The sequence below is a fragment of the Pempheris klunzingeri genome, chromosome 19, assembly GCF_042242105.1.
Source record: "Pempheris klunzingeri isolate RE-2024b chromosome 19, fPemKlu1.hap1, whole genome shotgun sequence".
NCBI lineage: Eukaryota > Metazoa > Chordata > Actinopteri > Acropomatiformes > Pempheridae > Pempheris > Pempheris klunzingeri.
This window is the reverse complement of record NC_092030.1, coordinates 6049120-6076320: the sequence shown is the minus strand read 5'-3', so window position 1 is coordinate 6076320 and position 27201 is coordinate 6049120. Positions and strand designations below refer to the sequence as shown.

Sequence of the window (27201 nt, the reverse complement as noted above, 5' to 3'; positions counted from 1 at the left end):
GAGGGCAGTCTCACGTAATGATGAAAGTAAAGAAACACTGAGCAACCCAAAGGTATAAAATCATAATCAATTAGCCAGCAGGTTCAAATGGATCATGTGTCACAGAGTTTGAAAAACTAATTCTAAAGGTGGGAGGTAACCAAGTACTTTTCTGTACTTAATCTCAAGTTTTTGAGTGATTTGAGTATTTCCAATCTGAGGGTTATGTCCTACTTTTCATTTCAAAGGTTTCAAAGGTTTCATTTCAAAAAATTTTTAACTACAATTACAGCTGCAGTTACTTAGTCATAAAATAGCGACTCGCTGTCTCCAGAATATCAATATTTTCCAATGTCCTAAAAACTTTCTTGCTTCAGTCAGTGAGACTTTATTTTAGACATTCATTAAGATAATTTTGTCTACTTGTAGAAGAATGAAAGCAGGAAAATCCCCAAAACTATAGGTATGACGTATGCAAGATTCACTGGAGAGGGTGCAAAACGTCACATGTCCAAATCTTAGGATTTTCTTATGTATCCATCTCTTGATTTAGATTGGAAATGTTTCTTGTTTACTTGTCTGCAAAAATTGCCATACAAACCTCTTCCACCTCTAACACTCTTTCACCCTACAAACATACAGCCTGATACAAACTCTTGAAGTCATATTAAAACATATATGGAAGCACAAAAAATCAGTGATGGCGCCACACAACTGTCATGAATCTGTGAGCAAAAAACAGCAGGTGGGCTGGTAGAAATCCTGCGACACCAAACCTGTCTACGCAGCAGAGCCAATCAGGTGTTAGAAAATTGTGCACATGACGGTGTGGGCCTTTAATTACACAGCATGCAGAGAGCTGAAATATACTGCTGGAAGAAGCAAAAACTAGAGTGAAAAGACGAAAGCAGATCTCTACATGTCATGTCATGATTTCCAAACCAGTTAGGTCTATCATCTGCCATAAATGCAAATGAAAATGTGAAACTCAATAACCCTGATAACACTGGGATGAACTGTTGTGACAGCTGAAGACACATTTCTGACATTGTAAAACTTGAAAGGTGCTAAACTGGAGTAAAGCAAACTTTTTGCCAAAATTGTGTGTGACTTTATTACAAGATTTACAGATGGATTTTTGCCATCTTAACTTATCATTATAAAAAGGCAAACAAACCGTTTGATTTACTCCTCACCTGTTCAACATTATCAACAGTATTTGAGCTACATTAGTTTGTTTCTGTTGCAAAGCTGCATGTTTCTTCCACTTTGTTCTGATTGGCTGCTTTACCTCAAAGACATTCACCTACAATAAAACTGAAGTTGATCCTATGAATAGGAAGTGGAGGTAGTTACAGGTGTGAACAGAAGAGAAAGAGGCAAGCCCATCTCGAGTTGGGTCATTATGGTGATGCGGGGTTCGTAGGCAGGGGTCGTAGGTGGGGGTTTAGTGTGGGTTAGAGAGTTCAACGTCGGACTGGCCTCGCCTGCTTCTCTGCTGTTCCCCAAACACACAGCTTCGTGGGCCTTTTTACCCCAGAAACAGAACAGCGTGACGTTGGTCTCCAACGCCACTACATTATTATTATTGTACATGGCTAGGTTTAGACCAAAATAGCATAACAAAAACAAAGACTTGTTTTAGTAAGTGATGGCCATTTTGCTCAGGAAGTGTTGAATGCAGCAGTATGTGGGGGAGCAGCCATACTGCTTATGGTGAGAGCTGCTTACTGAGAAAACCATTAAACCAAAAGTTTTGTGTGGTTGTAAACGATATTGCTTTAGCATATTAGTTATGGATGAGAATGATGCCCAGGACAACAATATCCTATCTTTGGTGGATGGAGGTCCATCTTTAAAGGGCAATGTGTGTTTTAAATTACCCTTGCTGATGTATTACACAAACAAGTAATGAGCTGCTCATGAATATTTTTGCAGATAGGCATTATTTGTTACGTACACCAAGGAGGTTACATTTCGAGTGTTCCCATGTTTACGTCTAATAAATTCAATGAACGCTCAGCCATGGCTCAATGAAGAGCTGATCAGTTTTTGGTGCCAATAGTGCCACAATGTGGCTATTCACAAAGCGCTTAACCTTTTTCGATTACTCCAAAAGTCATCTTTTTTTCATACCATTTTACTTAAATATTGGCCAGATTCTAGCAGGTGTGGCCTATTAAACTGCTGTAACTCTTAATGCATTGTGTGGTTGCCAACACATTAAGAAAACACATGCATGTATAAACTAGGAGCTATCCTGCTGCATCTACACAACTGCAAAAGCTTTCATTTAAATCCTGATTTAAACTCAGTGGTCTAAAAATTTTGAACAATTCATCTTTCACTGTGTGTATTTTGAATGTACACCTGATCCCAGATCCAGACTAAAAACATTTGATATTGTCTAAATAGCAAATGTATAGTGTTCAGCCTTGGTGGAGGTCTCTTTTTGAGTGTTTCCTAGTTCTACTCAGGTTCTTTTGATGGAGTATCTGTTTCTGTGTTCCTGTATCGACAGCCTGAAAGCTATTGGTCTACTAGTGACTGGTGTAAAGGATGAGTTTTGGAAGAAATTAGAAATTAGGGGAGCGGTGGTGGTGGTGGGGGTTAGCTGCAGCTGTTTGACATGTGCGGCATCTTCACTTTTATTGGGTTGCTAAAGCATATCAGGTGGAACATTGCTACATTCCCAGACTCTGAGTCAGCAGAGAGACATCAAATAGGCCGTGATACAAAGGGCAACAGTTTGGGCAATTTAACTCAGTTCTCCTGAAATTATTATTCTAACTCACTGTTCCCATCTACATTGCCCCCAAAATTGCCCTGTGTGTCAGCACCCTGAAAAATTATCATCAGATGCTTTGTTGCTAATATTAAGCACCCTCTGCGGACGAGCCATGAGCCATGTGAGCATGTGATGGTGGGCTGAGAGAAAGTGACATGGAAGAAGTCAGAGGACTGGGAGTCAAAGGAAAAAAAACAAGGAAAAGAGGAGAGAATCCTTCTTAGAAATCCAACATCAACTCAAGGACCTGTCCTGTAAGAAATCAAGGTGATTGTCTTGGCAAAAGGTAAACTAGAAAAATAATACAACAGTAAAAACTGATAAAGATGGATCTCGGGGGTAGATTAAATCTGGAGTGAGTGTTCAACAGGCTCAAAGGGCCTTTGGGTGGCAGTCGAGGGGCGATTTAATCCACCCAGCTGAGATGATGGGAGGAGGCAGCAGAGATGGGGTCACGACCCCCTCAGACATGGCCGCTCTTAAGCACAGACTTTACTTGGGCTGTGTCCAAATGTCCAAATATCCAAATGTCCACTGTCCGGACCCGTGGGCCCTCCACACTGGGCCCTTGCAGACTTTGGCGTGCTCACCATTGTAAGTCTACATGAACCCCTGATGCAGACATTACACCTTTTTAATTCATCTTAGTGTTAACTTTTTCCTCTTGATATTTCCACAATATTACATGATTGAATGTTCTTTCTACATGATGCAAATGTCTCATACTTGTACCTTTTATACATTTATTTATACATCGGGTTTATGCTCTTATTGTGTCCGCAAATACAAAAGATAGCATCAGATTCCTATTACAATGAATTATGGGTAAATCAATCAGCAGAGTGAGGTGAAGTCTGCCCCCCAAGCAGTCTGTCTAGAGGTCTGCAAAACGTGCAGGAGTCACTTTGAGGACTTTGATGGATTTGGACTGTGGTTTGCAAGTGAGGTGAAGTTCAGAAATGTGGATTCTGCTTTTCTGAACAGCACACAGGTTACACCTGACTGAATAACAGGACTCTCTGATTGGCTAAATCTTGGTATACAAGGACTGGAGCTTGATGGAGCGGTCCATGCAGTGAGGAGAGGTCGGAGGTGCCCATCCCTGAGGGACACGTGGGAGGAGGAGGGTGGAGTTACATAAAAAAGAACTGAGTGTTCAAAGAAGAAGGAACAAAGAGGAAGCCCTTGTGCTGTGAAGGTTCAGAAAGGGCTTCTTTGTGCGGCTGCCTTTACTTTTTTCAGTGTGATTTCTCTCTCCCTCCCTCCCAATCTGTCTCTGCCTCACTCGGCTGAGGGGTCTGCGTCCTCAAAGGACACCCTAGTGGACTCTCGGAAGTCGGGGTGCTGCAGGTCCGATAAGAATTTGGTGGGGGTGAGCAAGTGGGTGGAACCTGTGGAGGAACAGAAGTGGCTTCACCACTCGTCTCTCAGCACATGCCACGCCCCTCCCCCACTCTCTCCAAAAATAAACGGGTTAAAAACAAGCAACCTCTACACATACATGGAGACACACTCGTCCACTGACAGTTCACACACTTACACACACTCGCCATGTTGCACAGACACATAAAACTTGGACGCACAGACAGAAGAAAAAGACATGGCGTGGCTGCAATTCAAAGACAACAGTTGTTTTTAAAGACAAGAGCTGAAGCAGAGCAGAACAAAAACTAACAAGACACTTTCCCATCTCTAACACAGACTGGCTGGCAAAGCTAATCAAATAAACAGTACAGAGGGGCATAACATAAAGGGCTATTTTAACATAACACATCGCACACAATAGGCAGGTTGTTACAGCTATGTGTAGACCTGTGTAGTCATTCATGATCTGGGTGCATGAAAGCTAAAAAGAAATGAGCTGTGTCGTGAGTGGGTTTTGTCCGCAAAAAAATCACTTAAATTCCTGATTTTTCATTTTGTATTTAAAAAGGGAAGGTTCATGTTTATGATAGATGCCAAAATAATGCAACCTGGAGTATCAAACCACATTTTCTCTTGTAAAGCTTCTTATGACCATAATTCATATTTAAAGAATAGCCAGTGGTGTGAGATATTGTTGTTTTTGTTTGAGATTGTCATTTTGCAAAAGATTTATCTATAGAAATGTTCTATGTTTGTGTAGCATGAATGAACTACAACTTTCATTTCATTGTTCAACCCTGTGTTGTTAAATGACAAATAAATGGCCTTGATACCTCGATAAACTTTCTTAAAAACATCTTTCTGCTTCAATAAGTAATTTTGTAAATACTTGTTTTACATCAAAGGTCAATTAATTTTAAATTAATTTTAGTCAATTCACCTCACTTCCTGTGGTCCCGCAAGTCCTCCCCTCCATCTGTACTTTTCTAGCTGTATCCCTCAGACAACCTGAAGGCCAGACTGAACCTGTACATGTTGGTTCAAACTCACACTGCTCTCTGAAAATGTTTACAATGATATGGCCGATGAATCAGGGTGCAGCTTTTATCAACTTTTGTAGATTTTACACTTTCGATAAAACACGGTGCACTAAGTGAAATATTTGTTTCCATTCTGTGTTACTTTAAAGGGTAACTTAACAGCAGGCAGAGAGGCCAACAGTGATGCCGTGGTGTCCTGTAGTACACCTATAAATCACTGCGGCAAGGTGAAAAATGAAACCACTACAGCTGAGCAAAAACAAGATTTTCAGGAAGTGTTACGTTACTCTTTAAGGTTGTCGTGGGCCTATCTTTCAGTAGCCACATCCAAAGCCTACACATATGAACCCTTCTTCTTGCTCACAGCCTGCGCGCGGAGGCGCCTCCTGTTGCTCTACTCACCAATGATGGCCTCCCACTTCCCATTGGCCTGTGTGACTTCATAGGCGCAGCGCATCTCGCTGAAGGACACGCCGCCGATGATGAAGACCATGACACGTGGCCCAGTGCGGTATTCTCCAGGTGTCTTATTCTTGTGCCAGTGGCCGTACCGGGCACTGCCAGAGAAGAAAGTAAATCAGAGTCAAGTTATTACAAAGTAAGCAAGCAAGCAAAACTTTATTTATATTGAACATTTCACTCCAGGTGGAACCACAATGTGCTGCACTACGCACGGGCTACCATGGATGTTGCAGCCAAAAACACTTGTGGATGATTAAAAGATAAAACATTAGTAAAAACAATTAAAACAATCAATAATACAAGTGTGTTGAAGCCATTAAAACAACAATCAGAAAAATTTATTTTCAATATGGACTGTACTTGTGTAGTCTTTCGAGTAACCTTTTGAGTCATTTCGACCAATCAAAGTCTTTGAATTTGCTATTTAAATTGCAAATGCGATGCACGTGTCTGGACACCTATCGAATGTAAGCCCAATATTCACTCTTCTTCTAACTCTGCTTTTGGTCCCTCCTGTCTTTTTAGCAGTTAAATGCTCCACTATAGTGGTTAACGGCCTCTATTTGCCGGTTGGTGCTGGGCTGGTGGTGTACAGTGGATTTACCAGAGCCTCTTTGACTGAAAATAGCTGCATGCTGCTACCAAAAACCGAACCGTGAGAGCAGTGATCGTAAGCCAAATAGTGAAGTTACTCACAAGAAAACCAAAACAATGAGCTGAAAGATGCTATATAGCAAGGTGAGGACCTTACGTCTGTGTAGCATCCTGTGACTAACCTACACGTGTCCTAATATGATCCTCAGTGTGGGGTGTGTCTGTATCTGTGGGGGAGGGACGGCAAATGAGGCGGATCAGTTTGTAACAGGAGAAGATTTGATACTGAATCAATACACATCAGCGGCTTCCACACAGATTTGGGTGTAAGGATTAGTGGGGCTGAAAGCAGCTTCATCACTCCCCCTCACAGACAAACTCATATGCAAGTAGTGTTGGGAATATTGATGACTGGTATTTGGGTCAGCTTGATTACAATTTGGCTGAATTTCCAGGCTGATATTTAAGCTGATATCCATTTTTAAGGACTGTATTTCAGCAGTGACTATCTGAGTATCATCTTTTTAAAACTTTTCATCCTGTTTTGATGTCATCAAAATAATCAGCGTTAAAACATGAGAACTGGTGAATGTCTAAACTATTATTGTGCCTCCAGCCAGTCATCTATATCACCTTCTTGTTCTCCATTTTCCTCCAGTATTGATCCATTAGACACATTTTCCTTCCCAAATTACTATTGATCCAACACCATTATTTCTGTCTTTGTATTTTAAGAAGGGCTACTCCCATGCAATAAAATGACACACTGTGCTTGTGTGTGTGTGTGTGTGTGTGTGTGTGTACCTGACTGCAGTAGTGCTGAAGGAGGCAGAGGGGCGGGTGGAGATGTAAGGGTAGTGCTTGGTGTCCAGCTTATCATCAATAGCATCCTGCAGGGGGACAAAGAGACAAAATAGATCACTCACACACCCACAATACACACTTGAATAGGGGCTTCACAGTCGTGCAACATCTCTTAGCAACCATGTTTAGCTTCATCATGGAGGTCCATTGGAGAATTAGCTTTGCACAAATAAGAGGGCTAAATATAGTTGATGGCAACCAAGCTGGGAAAACAGATGTTTGACTAAGGTTGTTGTGAACTGAAAAGCAAATAATGCTTCTGACATAACTTATTTGTTGTTTTTGAATCCCCAATTTAGGTTTCCATTCATCTATAATGAGGATGTTTCTGAAACTGGTAAGTGGAGAACTTCCAATAGTGCTGCTGGACGACAGCCCCCTTAGTCTTACATAGAAATAAAATCATGCATATGATAATTCAACAAACCTCCATGATGTCCTTGACCAGTGGTGTCCAGCGGGACAGCTGATAGGTCTGCTCGCTCACACGCTCCTTCCTGTCCAGCTTCTTTCCTCGGCGGAGGGTGGACTAATGCAGGAAAGGAGACAAGGAGGTGAAAAAAAGGAAGGAGAAGAAATGATGGCCAGAATTGCCAGTATGTCTCTCATATCAGTCGAGCAAGATTTTGTTTACATTGTTCGGTCCAGACACACACACAGTAGACAAGGACAGTATATGATACGTATAAGGAAAATAAAGACATGAATATGGAGCAGAGGAGTAAGAACTCAGGGGGCACATCAGACTGAGGAAGATGACGGTAAGCAGACAAGATGGTGGGGATCTTACATCTGTGATGATGGGGACGCCCAGATGAGCCATGTTGGTGATAATCTCACTGTCCTCAGGGGGGATCTGAGCGTGTTGGATCAGCTTGTTCAGGTTCTCCTCCGTAATGCCTACACACGCACACACACACACACACACACACGCACACAGGTCATATTTTATAACTGTAAGAAATGTATGTTTACATTTAATATATTCAGCTTCTTCTGGGATGAAGAGAATTCATCCCAGAGCTTGAGGTCAGAAATAATCATTTTTCATTTCTCTATATTACTTAAATTTAATAGCTGAGTAGAATTCTCCCTTTTTGTCTGACCTGAGATCTGTATCCTGTCCTATTCCGACAGTTTTTACAGTCTTGAACTCAATAACTGACTTAGTGAAGCTGTCATCGAGCTGTAGTAGTTAATTTCTTTCTTTACCTAACATTAATGCGTGAGCCACCACAGTAGCATCAGCGGTGACAGCTGATGGTTTTGTTTATTAATTTAAAGCTATTTATACTTCTGTAAACCAAAAATATATTATAATATTTGAGTTTCAGATCACAACTGTGTGGTGAATTAGCAGGTTGATGTCCCTGTACTCTGAGTATTTCTGTACATTTCATCATCATGGTAAATATCACAAATAATCAATCAATCAGACAAAAGCTGAAGTAAGAACAAAGTAAAAATGATTTGAATGAGTAATAAGAGAAAACAAATAAAACAAAAATAGAGCTTTGAAGGAACACAGCAGCACAAAGTTTTACAGACTTAAGATTCGATTTCTTTGTGTCGCCTGTGGTCTCCTTCTCACCATTCTTGAGGAAAATGTAGAGCAGGATGATGCGGATCTTGTCATATGTGCTGACGTTGGCATCCAGCAGGATAGGCACGATAGCCCGCATGGGGTCTTTGATCTTCTCTCCCTCAGCGTCTGTGCCCATAGCCAGATCCTGCGACAGAGACCTCAGGTATCACATGTTTGTCAAATAAAACTCTCAAATACACATTTACAGGGATTTTAAATGCATTATTTTTTCAGTTACTGAGAAAGTCAGTCTTCATGTCATTTCCTCCTCTCCTCATTTCTCTCATTCCCTTCTTTCCAGTCTACAGCTCCCTTTCCCCCACACACACACACACGCACACACACACACGCACACACACACACACACACGCACACGCACACACACACACACACACACACACACACATACACACCTGTTCCACACGGCACAGTTTGTCCACTGTTCCTTGGTAATGCTTCATACAGTCCTCAGCCAGCTGCAGATGAGTGGAGTACTGAAAAACACAAAACACACAGCGTCAGCACACACATTATAACACACACAGGAAAACTCACACACACACACTCATATATGCATGCACACACCTTGCTGAGCTCCTTCTGGTACTGGGGCATCTTCTTCAGCATCTGGGACAGATCCCTCATTGTGGTCTGTTGAAACAAAGACAAGAGATAAAAATGTGATGCTGTCAACAATGAATATGCATATTTCCTAAAAACAATTCCTTTACAATGTGAAGTAGATCTCCTCACTAAATCAAACCCACTGAGCACTCCTTACTGCCCAATTAGAGAATATGGGACCCATTAATGCAGTTTATCTAAACGACTAAATTAATGTTATATATAATACAACAATTGTTTTCAGAGTTTTTGAATAATTAAAGTTGTCATCCATGATGTCAAGTAATGCTATAGTACGAATATATTGGCACAATGCTGCCACGATATTTTTGTTGAGACTGTACATATAAACTAATCAACATTTCCTCTGTACCTTCTCCCCGGTGTTCATCCTCTTGCTGGCAGAAAAGTCCTTCAGCTGACGTGTCACTTCCCTAATGGCAAAACACAAACCGTGAAGTGTAAAGCAGCAAGCAGCATCTTCTTTGATCACTTGATTCAGTATCCAAAGACTGAGTGAAGAGTTGTACAAAGTATGAAGAAAAGTACTCACTGGGACACCTCCGCTATGTGTTTGTGTCTCAGGCTCACCCACAGGTCATCGTCTTCATGCAGCAGAACCTCTTTCTCACGGGAGTCTCCAATGCCACTGGTCTCGTACCTGAAGATAGGAGACACACATCCTGACTGAAAGACATTCATATAGGTTCAAATGTGTGATTGGGGCTGATATGAATGTTTTATACAAATATTCTCACTGCTTCAGCTTTAACTTCAACCTTAAGTAAAACAGAAACATAGCCCTCACAAATAATCCTTTTCCGTTTTGTCATTTGTGTTTTTCCGTACTTGTAGACGTCGTTTTCGATGGGCAGCAGGTCGTAGCCCATGGCCTGGAAGGTGAGCTCGTGCAGGACAGGAGAGACGGGGTCAAACGCCCTGTCCAGGATGATCAGCTGTGAGCGAGCCTTATCTGGTCCCTACAAAGAGGAACCATAAGATGAGACAACAGGTGGAAACAAAGCAAATTACTGACTAATAATTAATTCTGTTAAGCTCACCTCCCCCATAGTGGGGTCATCAGCCTTGTAAGCATCCAGTTTGTCCTGAACCAACTGGGCCAGGGTAGCGTTGTCCTTGTACTCTCTGACAGAATGATGGATAGATGGATGAATGGTTGGTTGGACAGACAAATGTAGGCATATGGAAGTAGACAAAGAAAGACAGGAGGTCAGATACATGTGAAAGGGAGACGTGAGAAATACAAAATCACTTGTTCAAGCAAGCAGACGAGACAAAGCAAAAAGAAAAGACAGAGGAAAACATTTTGATGAAAAATGCTTCAGAAAAAATTCTTTGAGTGACAGACTGGTGTTAAGCAGCTCCATCCCTGCTACAGGACATTCATCTAATTTTGGCAAATATGCTTAACCAAGAGGTATATTTGATGACTTTCTCCTTCTTCATACTTGCCAAAGACTTTTGCACAGTACAGTAATTATTCACTATCTTTCAAAATGTCACTCCTTGTAGTTTGATAAATACAGATCATCCGCACTGTAGGCTATTTCTTGCTAAAATGCGTTATTTTGGAAACCAGCCTGTACCCACAGCTGCCTCCCAACAGCGCCCCCTGCTGCTCACCCTCGGTATCTGACAGCAGGGTACTCCTTCAGGGTGGCGCAGAGCGTGGCAATCTGCTCAGCCAGCCTCTCCATCACTGGGTTCTTCAGCTGGGTCTTATGGGGGCTGTAGAAACTGTGGAAGGCATCTGCATTGTCCAGAGAGTAAACCTGCACACACAAACATGTGCACAACTTCAGCTTTCTACCATTGTTGATATGAGCTGTTGCCCCTTCCTTAAACTTCTGCATTTGTGATGTGTTGTGGCTGAAGTCAGGTGCAGATTCTACCATGCGAAGGCTGATTACTGATGTAAAAGCAGACTCGATCATGACAGATTTTCGGTATCATGGAGAATGTGGACTGCTCTGTATAACATACAGCAGGTCACTGTGGACAGACAGCATGTTATCGTGTTTTAAAAAATAAGCTGTGTTGTGATAATACCAAACATAGCTGATTTATATATTCTCTTCTCTTCTGTTATCTCCTTTCCTCTCCTTTGTTTTGTATCCTCATTGTCTCAACTCTCCTTTAATCTCTTCTCCTTCATCTCCTCACCTCTCTTCTTCTCTTTCCTCTCCTGCCTCCCTCTCTCTTTAACTTCCTCTCCTCTCATGTCCTCATGCTTTACTCCTCCCTCTCATCTCCTCTCAAACCCTCTTCTCTCCTACCCTTTCCTCTCCACCTGTGTTCTCTTTTCAGCTCCTACCTCCTGGTCTCTTTTGTCCTCTCTTCTAATCTCACCACTTGTTTCCTTCCTTTGTTCTTCTCGTCTCCTTCCTCTTTCTGTATTTTCTCTCCTCTAATCTTCTAAATTTACTTTTCCTCTCCTGCCATGTATTGTCTCCTCTACTCTTCTCTCCTTGTTTCAACTCCTCTCCTACATCATTCACTCCTCCTTCCACCCCATCTGTCCGTGGTCACATGCTGCTCTGCAGAAGGGTCCCTGTGTTAGCCTGGCTACCATTGGCTACCGACTGCTGTGTGGATCCTCACTCAACCAATGGGGCGAGAGCATCAGCCTGTGGGCGGGTCTATGAGGCAGCACTTAGCCTGGAGCAGAAAACCACTGACTCTGAATTAATTATAGTAGACAGGAGGGGAGCAAAGCATTGTGGGCCAAGCAGCATCTTCAGATAGTGAGACGGGCAGAGAGATAGAGAGAGGGGGGTGGGTGGACAGAAGGGAAACTATATTTGGAGGAAAGGAAAAAATAAATATAAATAAGAAGATAAGATAAAAAGCTTGATGAAGAGCAGTGAGTAGAGAGAGCGCAAGTGACGATGCAAAAGCAGGGGTGGAGGAATGGCGAGAAAACAGAGGGAAGGAGAGAGGAAAAACATGGTGGAGGCAGGAATTTGGAAATATAGCAAGGGTGGAGACGCAGATGGGCGGAGGGGAAGGCAAAGTGACAAATGTGAGTCTTTCTGGAACAGTCTGGCAGTAAGCAGAGTGACTGGTGAGTCAGCAGCATTGTGCCAAGCGACTACCTGAGAGTGTTTTTGTGTTTCTCTCTCCGTCTCTTTTTATCCATCCCTGACTCTAACAACCCATAACCTCACTGTTACTATTCCTGTCGGTGTCCTTTGCAGCATCACTCTCCTCCCACCTGTCTTAATCGATTTCTCGCTGTTCTCACTCGAGCTTTCTATCTCTGGATCTTTCTCTTGCTCTCTGGTTTTCACTCACAGTCACTAACAAATAGTAAAAGTTGACCAGCTTTCTTTCATTGCCTGCTAAGAGGCAAGAAAGGAATAATAGCAAGAGAGGCAAATCCAGGGGCCAGATGCATAACACTAAACCAGAAATGTACATACACTCTTTTTGTCAGATTAAAGAAGCCATTTGTATGCACGCTCCTGTCTCTACTTTAGAAATCGTTGTGAAACTGGATGCATCAACGAAAAGCATCACAGCCTCTCAGTCTCTCATTGGAAAACACCATTACACAAAGCTGGATATTTACCTGAGACTCGTAGGGCAAGAAGGCGATGTTGATCTCCGTCAGAGTCTTGATGGTTTTGGATGCGCGGCTCTTCACCAGCTCGTTGAACAGAGGATCAGGACAGGCTGGAAAGGTGAAATTGAGAAAAACAGAATTCTAATTAATGGCAAGGCTTATGCATAGAGGGATTCTGATTCATTGTTTCTAATAATATCTTTAGAAATTCTTTAAACAAACATTTGGTTTGTGTCACATTTGAGGACTAATACACTAAAACATTATTGTTGGTGAAATATGTCACTGACTTGTGATGGTTGCTAGGCGATAATGTTAACCTTCCTTAAACAGTCATCTAGTGCAGACTAGATTGTGATATTCTCATTAACACTCATCCATCAGTTGACAGGATGAGGAAAGAGGCAGCAGATTCTTACGTGAGCACCGTCTTACATTACAAAGACATTTCTAACAAAATACAATAAAATTCAACTGTAGCTTCATAGCAGCTCCATATTTCTAATTGAATGAATCAACCGTGGCTGTGCAATGCCGTATCAGAATACTAAAAACGACAACAGCTTCAAAATATGTTTCTTAGCCTTCACAAAATGAGAAAGGAGAGAAAATATAAATTAAAAAAAAACAAGAAGGAAGAATGGGAGGATCTTGGTGTACTGTTCATTCATTACGATTAATTAGGACTACACCCAACAACATATATTTTGTTACAGCACCTAATTACATGCTAAATAATGCTAAAATAACTGAACTCACAAAGCATTAACAGTGAGCTTGGAGGAACTTGCAGGGATTTAAGGACTGAAAATTGATAATAGTGAATTGAATTCTGCAACACAAATATGTTACTTAAAATACTAAAATACTATACTAAAACAGTGTACACTCACAGTCAGTGAAGAAAACATGGGCTCCCTTGTATTTGGCTGAATGAGGATCTTTGAAGTCTCCGATGAGGGTGTGGACAGACTAAGGACAGAGAGGCAGAGTTCACCTAAGTGTGCTGACTACAGTATATCAGTGTGTACAGTAAAATATTTACTTGGGGAAAAAATAGCGCCAATTTTATCGGTTTTCTTCATTTGTCTATTGAACTCATCATTATAGTATAATATATGAGAGAAAGAGAAAGAGGAAGAGAGAGAGAGGGACCATGGAAACAAAGTACATCTGTGCTGTGTGATTTTCCTTGGCTGAGTCAACAGACACACAGCAGCCTCTGTTAGAGAGAGAGAGAGAGAGAGAGAGAGAGAGACCTTCTCTGTGGGTGTAATCAGGTAAATGGCCTCCAGGCTTGGGAGGGGCTCTCGTCGTTTGTTGATGTCCTCCACGACTACAGAAACAGACATACACATGTACAGTTACAGTCGTACTTATACAAGCAAACACAAGGAAATGTAACAGTACAGACAAATGGTAGTTGTGACTGTTGTCTCTTACTGGTGATGCCCTCTGTCATGATGTCTGTCATCTTGCAGCAGGACGATAACATCCTCATGCTCAGCTGGTCCACAATCAGCGCCTGGCAACAGGAAATAAGATGGTAACTATACAAGCACAGTTTATTACGCACATTACGTGTTGCTAACACTAAAACTGTCTCACTCAAATAAAGCTATACATCCGTTTTTGTGAGTTTTGTTTAACCTGCTCATCGTTTTTGGAACTGTTAACACCTTTAGCCTGCTCGTGCCTTTAACTGATATCAGTAGTAGTTTATGTCCAAAACCGTATAAACTTTACACCTATGCTTTGCCTTGTGACTGTGGTCTTACTGTAGTTACGGCACTGTGGCTTTTCTAATGTGCATCACTGTGATGCGAAGACTTGAGCTCTAATTTTTTGTTTTCCTTAATGAAAATTGTGAAATGTTATTCAAGACTGATTCCAGGGTCTTTGAAAATATTTGACTGATTATTTTGCTTCATACTTACTTACAGAAATGAGCAGTGCTCGAAGCAGTACTTGTTGGCACAGAGTACCACCATATTGAATTTCTGTCCAATCGTATAATGTTATGAGCACTGCAATTTTCCAATGAAACAAAGCACGCAGGATGTAGTCAAGCCAAGCGTTGTGCAAAATCAGTTCAGTTTCCTGCTCAAGCTATCTCGGAAGAACCAAAAATGGCAACAGGCGTTTCATGTACAATATCTGGTTCAGTCAGAAAGCTGCTGGATAAGAACTTAGATTTCAGCTTGGGCCTCCAGAAACCTCTGTTCATGAACAGTTTATACACACCAGCAGGTTTCAGGGAATACAGTCTTTGATGATTCATCTAAGCCAGAGACAAACAAGAAGCTGCAGGGTTTTGATTAAGCTCTAAAATAGATCACTGATCAGTTTGTCTGGGTGAAGATATATTAGTCATTTAAATTTGATGATGTAGTCTTTGGTCTGACTCCACATTGGTGACCCCCCATCTATGACATCCAGAGTGTTCTTGAGTGTTTCTCAAACGTGGCACTGGGAGCCAATATCAATGATTTGAATCAGGTGCGTTGGGGCAAAACATGCAGGGCAGTGGGCCCCCAGCACTGTGGTAACTCAATCTCCTACCTTCCATTCTCCCTTCTTCTTCACCTTCTTGATTACATCATTCATAATCTCTGAAAAAGAAAAATAAAGAACATCAGGAATCTGACATGTGCATGATGGTCTGAAGAGCAAAGATGTTTTAACGCATTTTGTGAACAGGGAATACTAATGAAGCAACACGCACACGCACACACACACACACACACACACATGCATGTTATTTCAGCGCTTAAGGCCTCACCTCCCTCACATTCACATGAGTAAATAAGCAAATATGGATGTACTTAGATTTCAGGGGAATATATGTAACACCTATTGCTGGATGATTGTGCATGTGTGTATGTATGTGCATGCGTTTGAGTGTGCGAGAGAGAGAGGGTCACATATGGCTCTGTGTTACTTCCACTATGTGGACACTCAAATCCAAATCAATGGATTATTTGAGTGTCTGCTCTACCTCACTGACAGCTGACTTAATGGGATCTTTTTGTGGCGAAACAGAGAGATACATTTTTTTTCATGCACAATTACAACGACAAATTATAATTGCAGTCCCTTCTGGTAAGCAAAAATCTTGACAACTGTTTCGGTCATTTCTATTATGAACAATGGCTTAAGAACCAGGAACCATAACGATGAGGAGGCAGATCTTTATACACCACCTGAATATACTGATCAATCTAGCCATGCTCTGAGTAGGAGGACACTCACTAGGGAAATAACAAAACTGACTGTATTCAGGAGCAGTAGTAAGTCTCCATGTTAGAGTAATGTTCCAATTTCGACAACCATCTTGTGTTAATGTTTTCCTGTAAATATGAGGAGTAAAAACTCATTGGTTTCTGCCACAAAACTATCCTTTATACATTACCTGTACTACAACTATGTACTAAGTACTGCTATAACATGTATTATATAGCAGTAGTAGAGTTTTGAGAAGTGAGTTGAAAACAAGGTGCTTATTCTCGTAGGTGTGGATTGTATTAGCTCACCTGACTGCAATGCAGCTCAACAACAAATAGAAACTATAGTGGAAGCACATAACATTGTCCTATCCTGCTGGTACAGAATTGAAAATCCCATAATGCAATTCCTACACTGGAGGACAATATCATGCGAAAGTGAAATATAGCCTACAACAAGGTTAATGGCCGCTGCTCTGCACCAGTGGAATAAATCAGCTCGATGAATGAATAAAAAGCACAAACTGTTGGGAAGGGATTCGCTTTTGTTTCTCAGTGATCTCTAAGATCCACAGAGGGAAAATAATCCCATCCACTGTGAGGTCACAGCACGATGGTCGTGTTTAGGCCACAATACTGATATTGGCCTGATCACTGTGCCAACCATCTGCCAGCCGTATTAGGATAAATCCATTTAGGGTGAATTACTGTTAAACATCATGCTGGATCGCTGTGAATATAAACCACTAAGCCCTTCGGCCCCCGCTAAAACCTGATGCCACACAGATATTGATGGATTACCACAGATTAAAAAGGACTCGTACAAAAAAGGTCACAGAACACACATCAAATACAGATCTGGGATGTGTTTATGTCAGTCAACATCTGTGTCTTCTACCTCCAAAATGACCAATGGGAAATTCTTCAAGGTGATGAAGACAGCAGCAGTGAGAGTGAGAGAGAGCAGCCGAAGCTGATACATGGATAGGGGATATCAGAAAACAACAAGAAGGTGGTTACTGTAGTGTTGCCCTTTGCTTTGGCCAGCTAATCAACACAGTCTACAGTCAAGACACACAGCTAACGGAGGCAATTACTTTAAAACCCTTAGTGCCCCAAACTGGCACAGTTAGTACCAAAAGTCCTTCTCCTTCACAGAGGGAGGGACACACACACACACACACACACACACACACACACACACACACACACACACGTACGTGCCAAAATGGAGACAAATAGAGGGTAAAAAAAAAAATAGAGCTCAGATTGTAGCCCACAGCTAATTAACTAATTAATTCCAATCTAAGTTCCAAAACTGAGAGTAAGATGATCTGCCACATAGTAGTAAGACAAAGAATAACAACCGGTGTGACAAATCCATTAATATGAATGTTGCTGTATCAACATGGGGTGTTTTTAGTGCAGGCCTCTAATTTTGTCTGATGAGGAGGGCCACAGAGGAAGACTTTGAAAACCCTTTATTTCTAAAATGGAAGTAAGGATAGCTAGACAGACACTGTGCAGTACTCAATCCCTCCAGTAGCATATGTGAATATAGCTCCTATTTATGTTGTCAAAAAAGTACATTACGAGCTTCTGAAAGCAGCCGACATACTATATGACTGAAATTTGACCGAGTGAGTACTGACAGACTGCAGCCTGCACCTCCTGTGAGTCAGAGGAACTGTATCTGACCTCCTGTGGGATAGATGATCTTGGAATAGTACGAATATCATTCTCACTAAATGACAGAGAGATTCCCTGACTGAGCGTCAGTCTATTTCCAGAATCCTCTGTGTCCTGGTCTGTAAGCTGCTGTGTCAGTAGAACAGCAGAATCAGTACAAACCAAAGCGGGAAAAAAAACAAAAAACTAATGCACATAATCATGGACTGTGTACTTTAACTTTGAATCTGTTGACAAATCTCAAAGTAAGAGTTGTAAAGTTAAAGTTGGTTCACTTTTATTCCTAAAAAGTCAACTTGTTTTTCCTCCAGCAGCGGCTGCAGGATGAGACACTTCTACAAACAAAGAAGCAGTGAGGATATCCGGCACTCGTTTTCCCTTTTCCTCTGCAGCAGCTCATGTGTTTCCTCTTATTTTGTGCTGCAGCACTTGTCTGATAAAGGTTTTCTGATAAAAGCAGCTCCACTCACTGAACTATATTACTATATACTTGTGTTAAGTGGTTGTGTTAAATCAAATCCTCCTCTAATAGGGGACTGAGAAGCAACAAAACAAGCAACATGTATGGAAAGATGGGGCCTGCCAGGCTGTGGAAGCTGCACTATACAATACGTTTATTTAAAAACTGAATCAAAGGATCAGATGGTGTCACTCATAGTGACAAACCCACTGAGAATTACTATACGACAGCTCTTTTAGCTCATTGTTCAGGTTTTCTGGCCAACAAACTCCACTATCTTCTACCTTTCAGCTGTTTTCAGCAAATACATTCCAACAAGCTAAATGTAAATGACCTTTCCAGCACCAAACATCAGACAGAGAAAGTTGGGGACCAGCTGGTCAATAAATTGGAGAGATGTGTTTCACAGGAGATGGTGGAGACCAACCCAGAGCTAAAAGGAGAAGGAATAAATTAAATGAAATGCCAGTGTTGCTCTAAGTAATGTACAATTTATTCATTTTTGTTGTCTGGTGCTTTTTAGATTTAGATATGAAGTAGAGTAAAGACAATGTGAATGGACTCTAATTCATAGAAACTAAATTTCCACAAGTATTCTCTCACACCTCTTTCATTTCCTGTGTTGACCTTCAAAGACTCATGTAAATAACAAACTGATGATGATAAAATGGTAGTGTGGACACCGCACTCTCTCACAACTCATGACGGAGTAGGAAGATCAAAACCACGTCAGGAGCACACAGCACTGTGGATTTTTCCTTTCTGACCTCCTGATAGAGGCACAACAATACAGGACCGCAGCGCACCAGTCAGACAGAAGGGAAGGGACCTGAGAAAACACAGTGCAGCAGCTGTGTCAACCAAACAGGCAGAGGCACACACACACACACACAACACACACACAACACACACACAACCCTCTGAAACCTCATAATCTCTCTTACATCCAGTTTAACAGGATACACATCCTCATGGCAGAGCAAGTAGGAGGACAAAGTCAGATCAACGCACAAAACATTGTTGTCAAACCATTAAAATTGAAAGAAAAACAACAAATTCATTAAATATTCTAGTTAAATTAAATAGTACAGTGCAGCTAAATAAAATACAAAAATTAGTTTTTTCACTGTGAGTATTTCACCCAAATAACAATATTCAGCCACACTGAGAAGTGTGATGAGCTACATGCTATTGCTGATTGGGTCGATGTACACACAGCAATGATGCTGCACATCATGCAGCAGTGAAGAGATGACAGTTTCTCCCTTTGCCTCGTGGCTCTCCCCCCTTCAGGGACTTTCACCTATGCGTACATGACCCATTTTTTTCTCTGGATCTCAGCTTCACAGCAGCATCACTCCCGAGAGAATCTGACACGGCTGATCTTAAAGAGATAGGCAGACATTTCAGCAGGGCTCGTACTGAAATACGATGAAAGCCTTCTCTGCTCCTCAGGTCAGAGACTCTTTAAAGTGCGCTTATCAAAACGACACTTAAAAAAGCCAGGTCTCCATCATAGTCTTTCAATTAAACTATGCAGTGTATGAATGATGAAGCATCATCAGGTCATCAGACAAAATGGAGGCAAATAAGAGTAGCATTTCGACATGGATTCCATTCTTCTGTTTAAAGGGACATGTTGGAGGGGGGGGTGTCACAGTGTGTTTCTAATAGAGCTGAATTGATTAATCAATTCATTGAATAGTTAACGGGCTAAAATATAATCTTCGCCAATATCTTCAATAATACATTAATTGTAGTAATAATTTTATCATTTACCAAACGTTTGCTGGTTGAAGCGTAACATCAGTCTGCAGCCTTGTCAGACAGGCCTGCAGTTACATAACACTCTAACCAGCCTCAACCAGCGCAAGTTGGTTGTAAGAAAAGCGGAGGAGGATTGTGAGTTTGTAGCCCCTTTGGCCTCCAGCAACCATCCAGTCAGAGGTCATGCAGGTTGGGGAGAGGTCCAGGTCATCCAGCCAAAACAGGAGACGGACTGCTGTGAGGACCCGTTCCCATGACCTGCACTAATGGATGAAGGGAGATGACGTACAGAAGCACAGGGACGCTCTGACAGTAGCTCAGTATGCCGTATATTAATGATAGTGGCCTGATCTCTGGTGACTAATTGACATCAATAGCCTGAAATCTGAGCAGCATAGGTGTGGGTCACCCATTACATTAGCAGTGCCAGCCAATGGCATGGAAGCATCAGTCAACATTAGTGTGGTAACACAAAAACAATCAACACATTAAAATGCTTTTTAGACACCAGACCTGCAGGGACATAAGACTGTGCAAAGGCCTAAACTAGACGTTTCAGCCCAGAGGCTTGCAATGCACTTGTGACACCCATGAAGTTGTCAGCCACTACTACTAGCAGGTCATAGTCAATATAAATCTAGTCCAAATTTATAGCACGACATCATTTTCAGTTTGTAAGCATTGTACACTCACAGTCCATTTGAAATTTTCATTTCACAAGCAAAATTCCACTCCTGAAATTACATTTTAAACTCTCTTTCCTTACATAATGTGGTCAAAGACAACCAGTTCACTAATCGATGACTACTCTGCAAAACCTACTGGACGCCCCCAGTTTGAGTTATTTTCGTAGGTATGATATCACCAAACTGTTGTTTTCAGTTGAAAAGAAAGATCTTGTATTTTCAACACATTTGTTTCTGTGAGCACGGATCTACTCTGATGCACTTTGTTTTCATGGTTATAGTCAAACTCATAAAGTGGCCCTGAGGACATATTACTTGAGAGAAAATAACGGAGGGAAACTGCTTAAAAAAAACCTCAAAGATATTTACTTGTAATGTGAAACAGAACAAGGTCGCAAATAGGCACATTGGAGTAGCTTGAACTGTTTGATATGTGAAAATTGTTATTCTGAATCCAGGCATTCCTTTTTTATTTCTTATTTTCATATTCTATTACATTTGGTAGAATATTTATTATATGTCTTGGTATCTGTCAAATGTAAAAAAAAAAAAAAAGTCAATTCAATGACATTACATTAGAAACAACTTGGTGGTGAAATGGCAGTGATTATGATGCTGAAGGCTCAGAGTCCTCTGCCGTCTCCTTCAGCTGAGCCACACTGGTTAATGTACGGCATTAAAAACACATTAATCCTCTTACAGTTCAGACAACACCTTGACACATCACCATCATGTCATGCTATCCTTTCTCTTTTTCTAACCTTCATCTGCCTTTCCTGCTTTTGTCCCTAGAGGAGGAGAGCATCTTGGCCGACGCTACTTGGCGTTCTTCCACACCTTCTAAAAACAGATATTTCTGTAACGCTGTGTTAAATATGTCTCCACTTTATGTGTGTGCATGTATGCATGAGCAGCACGGAGAGAGCAGTCATGTGCTGCTGAGTGGGAGGAGGAGGTCGTCTGCCAGCACTGACACAGCACTCTTCCTCGCCGAACGAGAAGAGGAATTCATTCCGATTGTGAGCCACTATAGCCCTGCGTTAGAAACCTCTATTCAGCAGCCCCTTCGTGCTGCGTAACCACAGTGACATGACATTTCAACATGGATTTATTTGGGACTCTGTGTGTGTGTGTTTAGCGTGCATGTGTATGATGTGTGTGTGTTTTATGGAGGCCCAGGGGCTGCAGGCACTGCGTCAGACGCTGAACCCAGACGAGTGTATGATGCTCTGGTTTAGTGATGCTTCCAAGGTCAGTGGAAAGCTGTGTGTGTGTGTGTGTGTGTGTGTGTGTGTGTGTGTGTGTGTGTGTGTGTGTGTGTAACTAAGTGTATATACCGATGTGTGCTTCTGTTTCACCTCTCTTCTTCCTTCTCGCTCATCTATACATAGACAAGTAAATGCCCAGCCCCATGCTTCCAGATACTTCCAAGGAAAAGTGAACTCACCGACAATCAGATCAGAACTAGAGCAACATTTTGGGAAATGTGTTTATTTTCACCCTTTCTAAGAGTTGAAAGAGAAGTCAGTGTCACTCTTATATCTAATCTATGTAAAATAGATTGTGTCTTTATGCCTAGCTTAGCATAAAGACTAGAGAAAGGTGAAAACAGCTTGCCCAGCTCTTTCCAAAGAACAAAAATCAACCATACGAACACCTAAAACTCATTACTTAACATGTCAAACCTTATTTGTTCATTCAGTACATAAAGTAAAAAGCAAAAGTAGCACTTTATGGTTTTATGGGCAGTTATATATTGAAGGTATCCAATTGCATGATTTTTTGCTGTTACAACACAGAACAGTACACAATTTTTATATATTTATTTCCAAATATATTGCAGAATGCGGATTAGTATATGGCATATGTTCCTTAATAACAGTTTATAATAATATGAATTTGAACATACTAACAACAACACAAATCACTTATTGTTGCAGGTGTGACCTGGCTTTTAAATTTGGGGCCTCGCTAGCTTGATTCACACTGTTTTTGTCTCCACGTTCCTTCCTGTTCCTCTAAAACATGGCGTTTTGTCTCCAAAGTGGACGGTGTGATTTGACAGGCCGGCATGTGCAGGATGGACACCATGACAGTATGATAAGCAGGTAGAGACAATGAATGTATGAAAGCAGGGTAATTTAATGTTACATATACTGTAAGACAGTATTAGTCTGTCTATAGTCAGAGAATCCCACAATGACTTACAGGATTATTGCAGAAATGTGATGAAGTACTTTGGTTTCTAAGGTTTTTATTTCAGTTGCTTATCAAACACAGACATTCCCATCTTGTTGTATCTATGAAGAGTTTGCAGTCAAATTTCCCAAACATTTACAGCAGTATACCACAATATTAATACCACAAAAGGAAAGAACATATGCTATGATACAAGATTTTATCCATAACCCACCTTTAAATGAATAATTCAAGTAATGAAGGCACAAGTTTCTTTGTCTGGGTCAACGTAAAAACACACATGAGGCCTTCAGCTTTTGATGAATATGGACAGACTAACATTGACTAACAGCCCTACATGCATTACACTGTAGTGTTCACCTCTTGAATGTCAGAAACAGAAAACTGGCTCTTTTCAATCACTGGGTTGTAATTTACAAAAAGAACTGCTGCACTTCCTCAGTTTCATAAACCTGGGCGGCTGCTGAGATCTTCATCATTCAGCTTTATTTCCCTTCTGTTGCTCTGTGGGCCTGATGCTCACATACAGTCATGAAATGGGAGGGTGAAGCTCTGCTTGCTGCCCATCCCCCTCCTTCATCCTGGCTGCTACATCCACTGCTGCAGAGAGGACCCATGATGGTGTCGCCCTCCCTTTTTGCCCCCACCACCTCCACCAATCCCATCCCAGCTTCACCCTCAGCCAAACAGAGCGCAGGTGTTGCCTGCTGCGTCCCTGCCTCTACCTACTGGGAAACACACAGGAGTGTTTACATTGTTCTGGAAAAGACGATTCACTCGACACTGAGGGCCTGCATGTGCTCGCATTTAGCTTTACAAACTGGGTTATGTAATATGTCACAAGGACTCTCAACTAAAGAATGCCGAATACGTCAGGATATTTGACATGTGAAGATGTATTGCGTAATGTTGTAGGTGCACAGGTGAAACCATTTACATCATATTTCATTCTTGTGGCTTGAAAAACATTAGAATAAGGACGGCTACCAGTACCAGTGATACAGGGCGTAAAAAAGGCAGCTCTCTCCTCATCCAAATCTGCTCTACTCAGCAGGGCGTGCCAAAGATTCAGTATTATCAGTGGAATCTTTTTGTGACAACATGATCATATCATGTTAGTGATTAACACAAGTACACTGTTAAAAACAGTGATTCCTAGAAAACTAAAACAACAGAATGGGTTGGTAAAGTTTTTGTTGAGACATAAAAGGTTTTTCAGATAAAAGAGAAACGCAGCTCATTGCATCGAACATAAATTCGATCAATGCATGTGAATTAGTCTGAATTCTAAACATTGTGACGAAAATTAACGGAAATAATCTCATTCTATATAACAACGATCACAACAATATTTCATTCTATTTTTTATATAGTATATTATTGTACTCCAAAGTGAATTTACAGGTTTGGGTTGGTAATCATTAGAGGTTCAGGCTCCATTCTTGCTCCATGTGGGAGGCCTGATTCCCAGACCAAGCACAGCGCTCTTCACCCTCCTTCATATCATATCATATCATATCATATCAGAAAAATACTGTAACTCTGCAGGCCTGAGGAGGTGGATCTGTGTGGTGGGGGTGACGGGCCAAAGAATTTGCAGCAGGACACATGACAAATAAATGACTTATAGGATTTAAGGAATGTAAACATATCAGCAACCTTACTGCCAGAGGGTGAGGCATTACTACAGGGAAGCTGCATGGATTTATGTAGTGAAATGTGAAACCGAATCAACGATTCTGAACACTGATACCAAATGAAGCAGATCCTGCAGCACGGGCAGGGCTCGTTACCAAAACTGAGGAGAACGAGCAGCTGAAGAAATGACGGGATGGTTTAGATGCAGTGCTTCATGTTACGTGGTCTCTTGACGTTACTATGCAGGCCTGTCTGACATTATCGCGACCACCGACGCTTGCACCTAGTTGACCCTGCTGAGGAGAATCGAACTGCGACTCCATGTTCAGGCCTGCATCAGCACCACACCGACAATGCTGGAGCATCGGCCGACATGAATGAATCTAAATAATGGAATCAGATCCTGGGCAGTGGAGCCTACAGCGTCCTAATGGAGCGGGATTACACAGACTGGGTTTGATCGGTGGCGCACCGCCAGTAAAGGGCATGGTGGTGATGGAAGGACATTCACTGGTTCTTACTGGATGACAGCTTGTATGCAAATAATGCGGAATTTCTTGCGTAGCGGCCTCTTAAGACAACTTTCTCGCCTAGGATACAATCCGCCATTGGTGTGTAGCGGAGCTGTCAGCAGCTTGCTTCAGCTCGGAGGCGCTCCGGTGGAGAAAGGGTGTTTACGCAACCGATTCATGCTCCATCAGAGGGGTGAGGCTCTGCTGAAATTAGGGAATCCCATGGATGGAGTGTTAATCTCCAGCCACATTACACCTAATAGCATTACATTACATTATTGGCCATAATTAGCTGGCCAAGGCGTGAGAACAAAGTGTCTGCAGCATCTTATTCGTTTACGTTGCAGCTCCAATGCAGCACAGATTACACCTGAAATAAACGCTGATTGAGGCTTAAAGGGCGTATGTGGGCTACATCTGCCTCCAGGCTTTTTGCATCCTTCTGGAGAAGGACGTCCACATTTTCTCTCAGCGGGCTAATCTCCGCATGTTAGAGCCATTTTCAGGTCTCCACCGCTTGAAATACAAATGCGCATCCGCGCCGCAGGGGCCTCGGAGAGACGAACCAGCCTCTGCAGGTTACCCACAGCTCCCTCACTATTGCTGTGCTAAAGCATACAATGGAACACCAACAGCACCACCTTCTTCTTGATCATCATCATCATCATCATCACCACCCAGATGCACTAGCTGACATCCGCATCCAGCAAAATTAAAAACCAAAAATCACACACAGAAACACAAGAGCGCAGCGCCGCATGTCACCAAATGTAGAGCAAAATCATAAAGAATAGTCTTACTTTCGCCGACCACCGCCTTTAATCCGATAGGTGCCATGATGCTGCTGAGTGCTGGACTGAGTGATCACCCTGTGCTTCCTCCCTCTCTCTCTCTCTCCCTCTCTCCCTCCTCTCTGTGTTCACCTCACATCGCTGCGGAGGAGCCTCCAGTTGGAAACGTCACTGCGTATCCTTCCGCATCATGGTCCCTCACGTTTGGCTGCCTTATTGTCTCAAACTTCTGTCTGCGGCCTCGTGCTTCTCCATTAATCCTTCTCTGGTAATAATCAGTCATCACCAAAGATATTTTACAGCCTTCTTCACAGACACATGCCATTCGCTTACTGTCATCGTGTAGTTTAGTGTGTATTAGTGTGCATTACTAGAGGAGATCACTTCACTGTGCCTGGTTGAAATGGTGGTTATGCTTTAATGGGTGGAGTGCAGGTTTGTTTTTATTATCGATTCATGTGACTGTGGTGTAAATGCACTTAATATTTGCTTGATTAATGTAGTGAAAACAGTACACTCATTTGTGCCAGCACTAGTGGCAAATATATCTGTTACTGCATTTTCCTAATATGAGCCCAATGAAGAGCAGCATGTTGCCAGGGCAACAACTAATGAGGATCCACATAAACAATAAACTAAGTGGCTGATTGGAAACATGGTTAGTAAGAACATGATGAGCATCTTCTAATGGTTTTCACTCTGAACGCCATTAATCAGTGAGAATATAGTGAATGTTTTTCCATTAAAGCTTTAATGATTCCACACCTGTCTGCTCTGAGAGCCTTATTTACTATCAATACAAATTCAGTAACCAACTGGATTTGAAGGGAGGTTTTCTGCAGTGGACAAGCAGCAGAGACACAAAGTGTCCACAAGGGGGCAGCATGTATCTTTGTGCAGGAAAACCCAAAAACTGGGCATCACTGAAAACTACAGTGTAGTGCGAAACCTCTGCTGGTACTCAAAACTACTCTTGAAGCTCGAAATAAGTTAAATCCATAATATAAAACTACTAGGCCACATTGCTTAGGGGTGTTCTTACAGTTCATGGGGTTTGGTTTTGAATATTCATTACAGTCTTTAAGTTTAACGCCAAATAAAGTCTGGCTGCACACAAATTACACTAAATATGCTGCCACTCCATTGAGCCCCAGCTTCTGACCACACCCTTGGCAGGGCCCACTGAACACGTTGGACCAGTGATGACTCCCAGAGGGTGTGTCCTGCCACTGTGAGCCAGTGTTCACCCCCTTCTGCTCCTCACCGCCGGGGGAGTGGTCACCCCGCCCTCTAAAGCGGGAGACAAGACGCGCAGCAGCGCCACAGCCGTGCGCCTCTCAGGGGGGAA

At 42.0% G+C, this 27201-nt stretch overlaps 1 protein-coding gene across 1 annotated transcript in view; it reads right to left on the bottom strand.

Moving 5' to 3' along the window:
• The window catches only part of stxbp1a (syntaxin binding protein 1a), a 28267-nt gene extending 2318 nt beyond the window's left edge, over positions 1-25949 (bottom strand). Inside the window, exons 1-18 of the mRNA XM_070850153.1 lie at positions 25863-25949; positions 15450-15499; positions 14331-14412; positions 14147-14223; positions 13781-13859; positions 12894-12997; positions 10946-11094; positions 10363-10447; positions 10151-10281; positions 9855-9962; positions 9675-9735; positions 9263-9328; positions 9091-9171; positions 8684-8822; positions 7883-7992; positions 7520-7621; positions 7033-7118; positions 5575-5729 (exon numbers count right to left, since the gene is read on the bottom strand). Coding sequence (XP_070706254.1) covers positions 5575-5729; positions 7033-7118; positions 7520-7621; positions 7883-7992; positions 8684-8822; positions 9091-9171; positions 9263-9328; positions 9675-9735; positions 9855-9962; positions 10151-10281; positions 10363-10447; positions 10946-11094; positions 12894-12997; positions 13781-13859; positions 14147-14223; positions 14331-14412; positions 15450-15499; positions 25863-25899 — 1702 coding nt within the window. The 5' untranslated portion in view covers positions 25900-25949. The remainder of the gene's footprint in view (positions 1-5574; positions 5730-7032; positions 7119-7519; positions 7622-7882; positions 7993-8683; positions 8823-9090; positions 9172-9262; positions 9329-9674; positions 9736-9854; positions 9963-10150; positions 10282-10362; positions 10448-10945; positions 11095-12893; positions 12998-13780; positions 13860-14146; positions 14224-14330; positions 14413-15449; positions 15500-25862) is intronic.
• Between the last annotated feature and the right edge of the window lie 1252 nt (positions 25950-27201).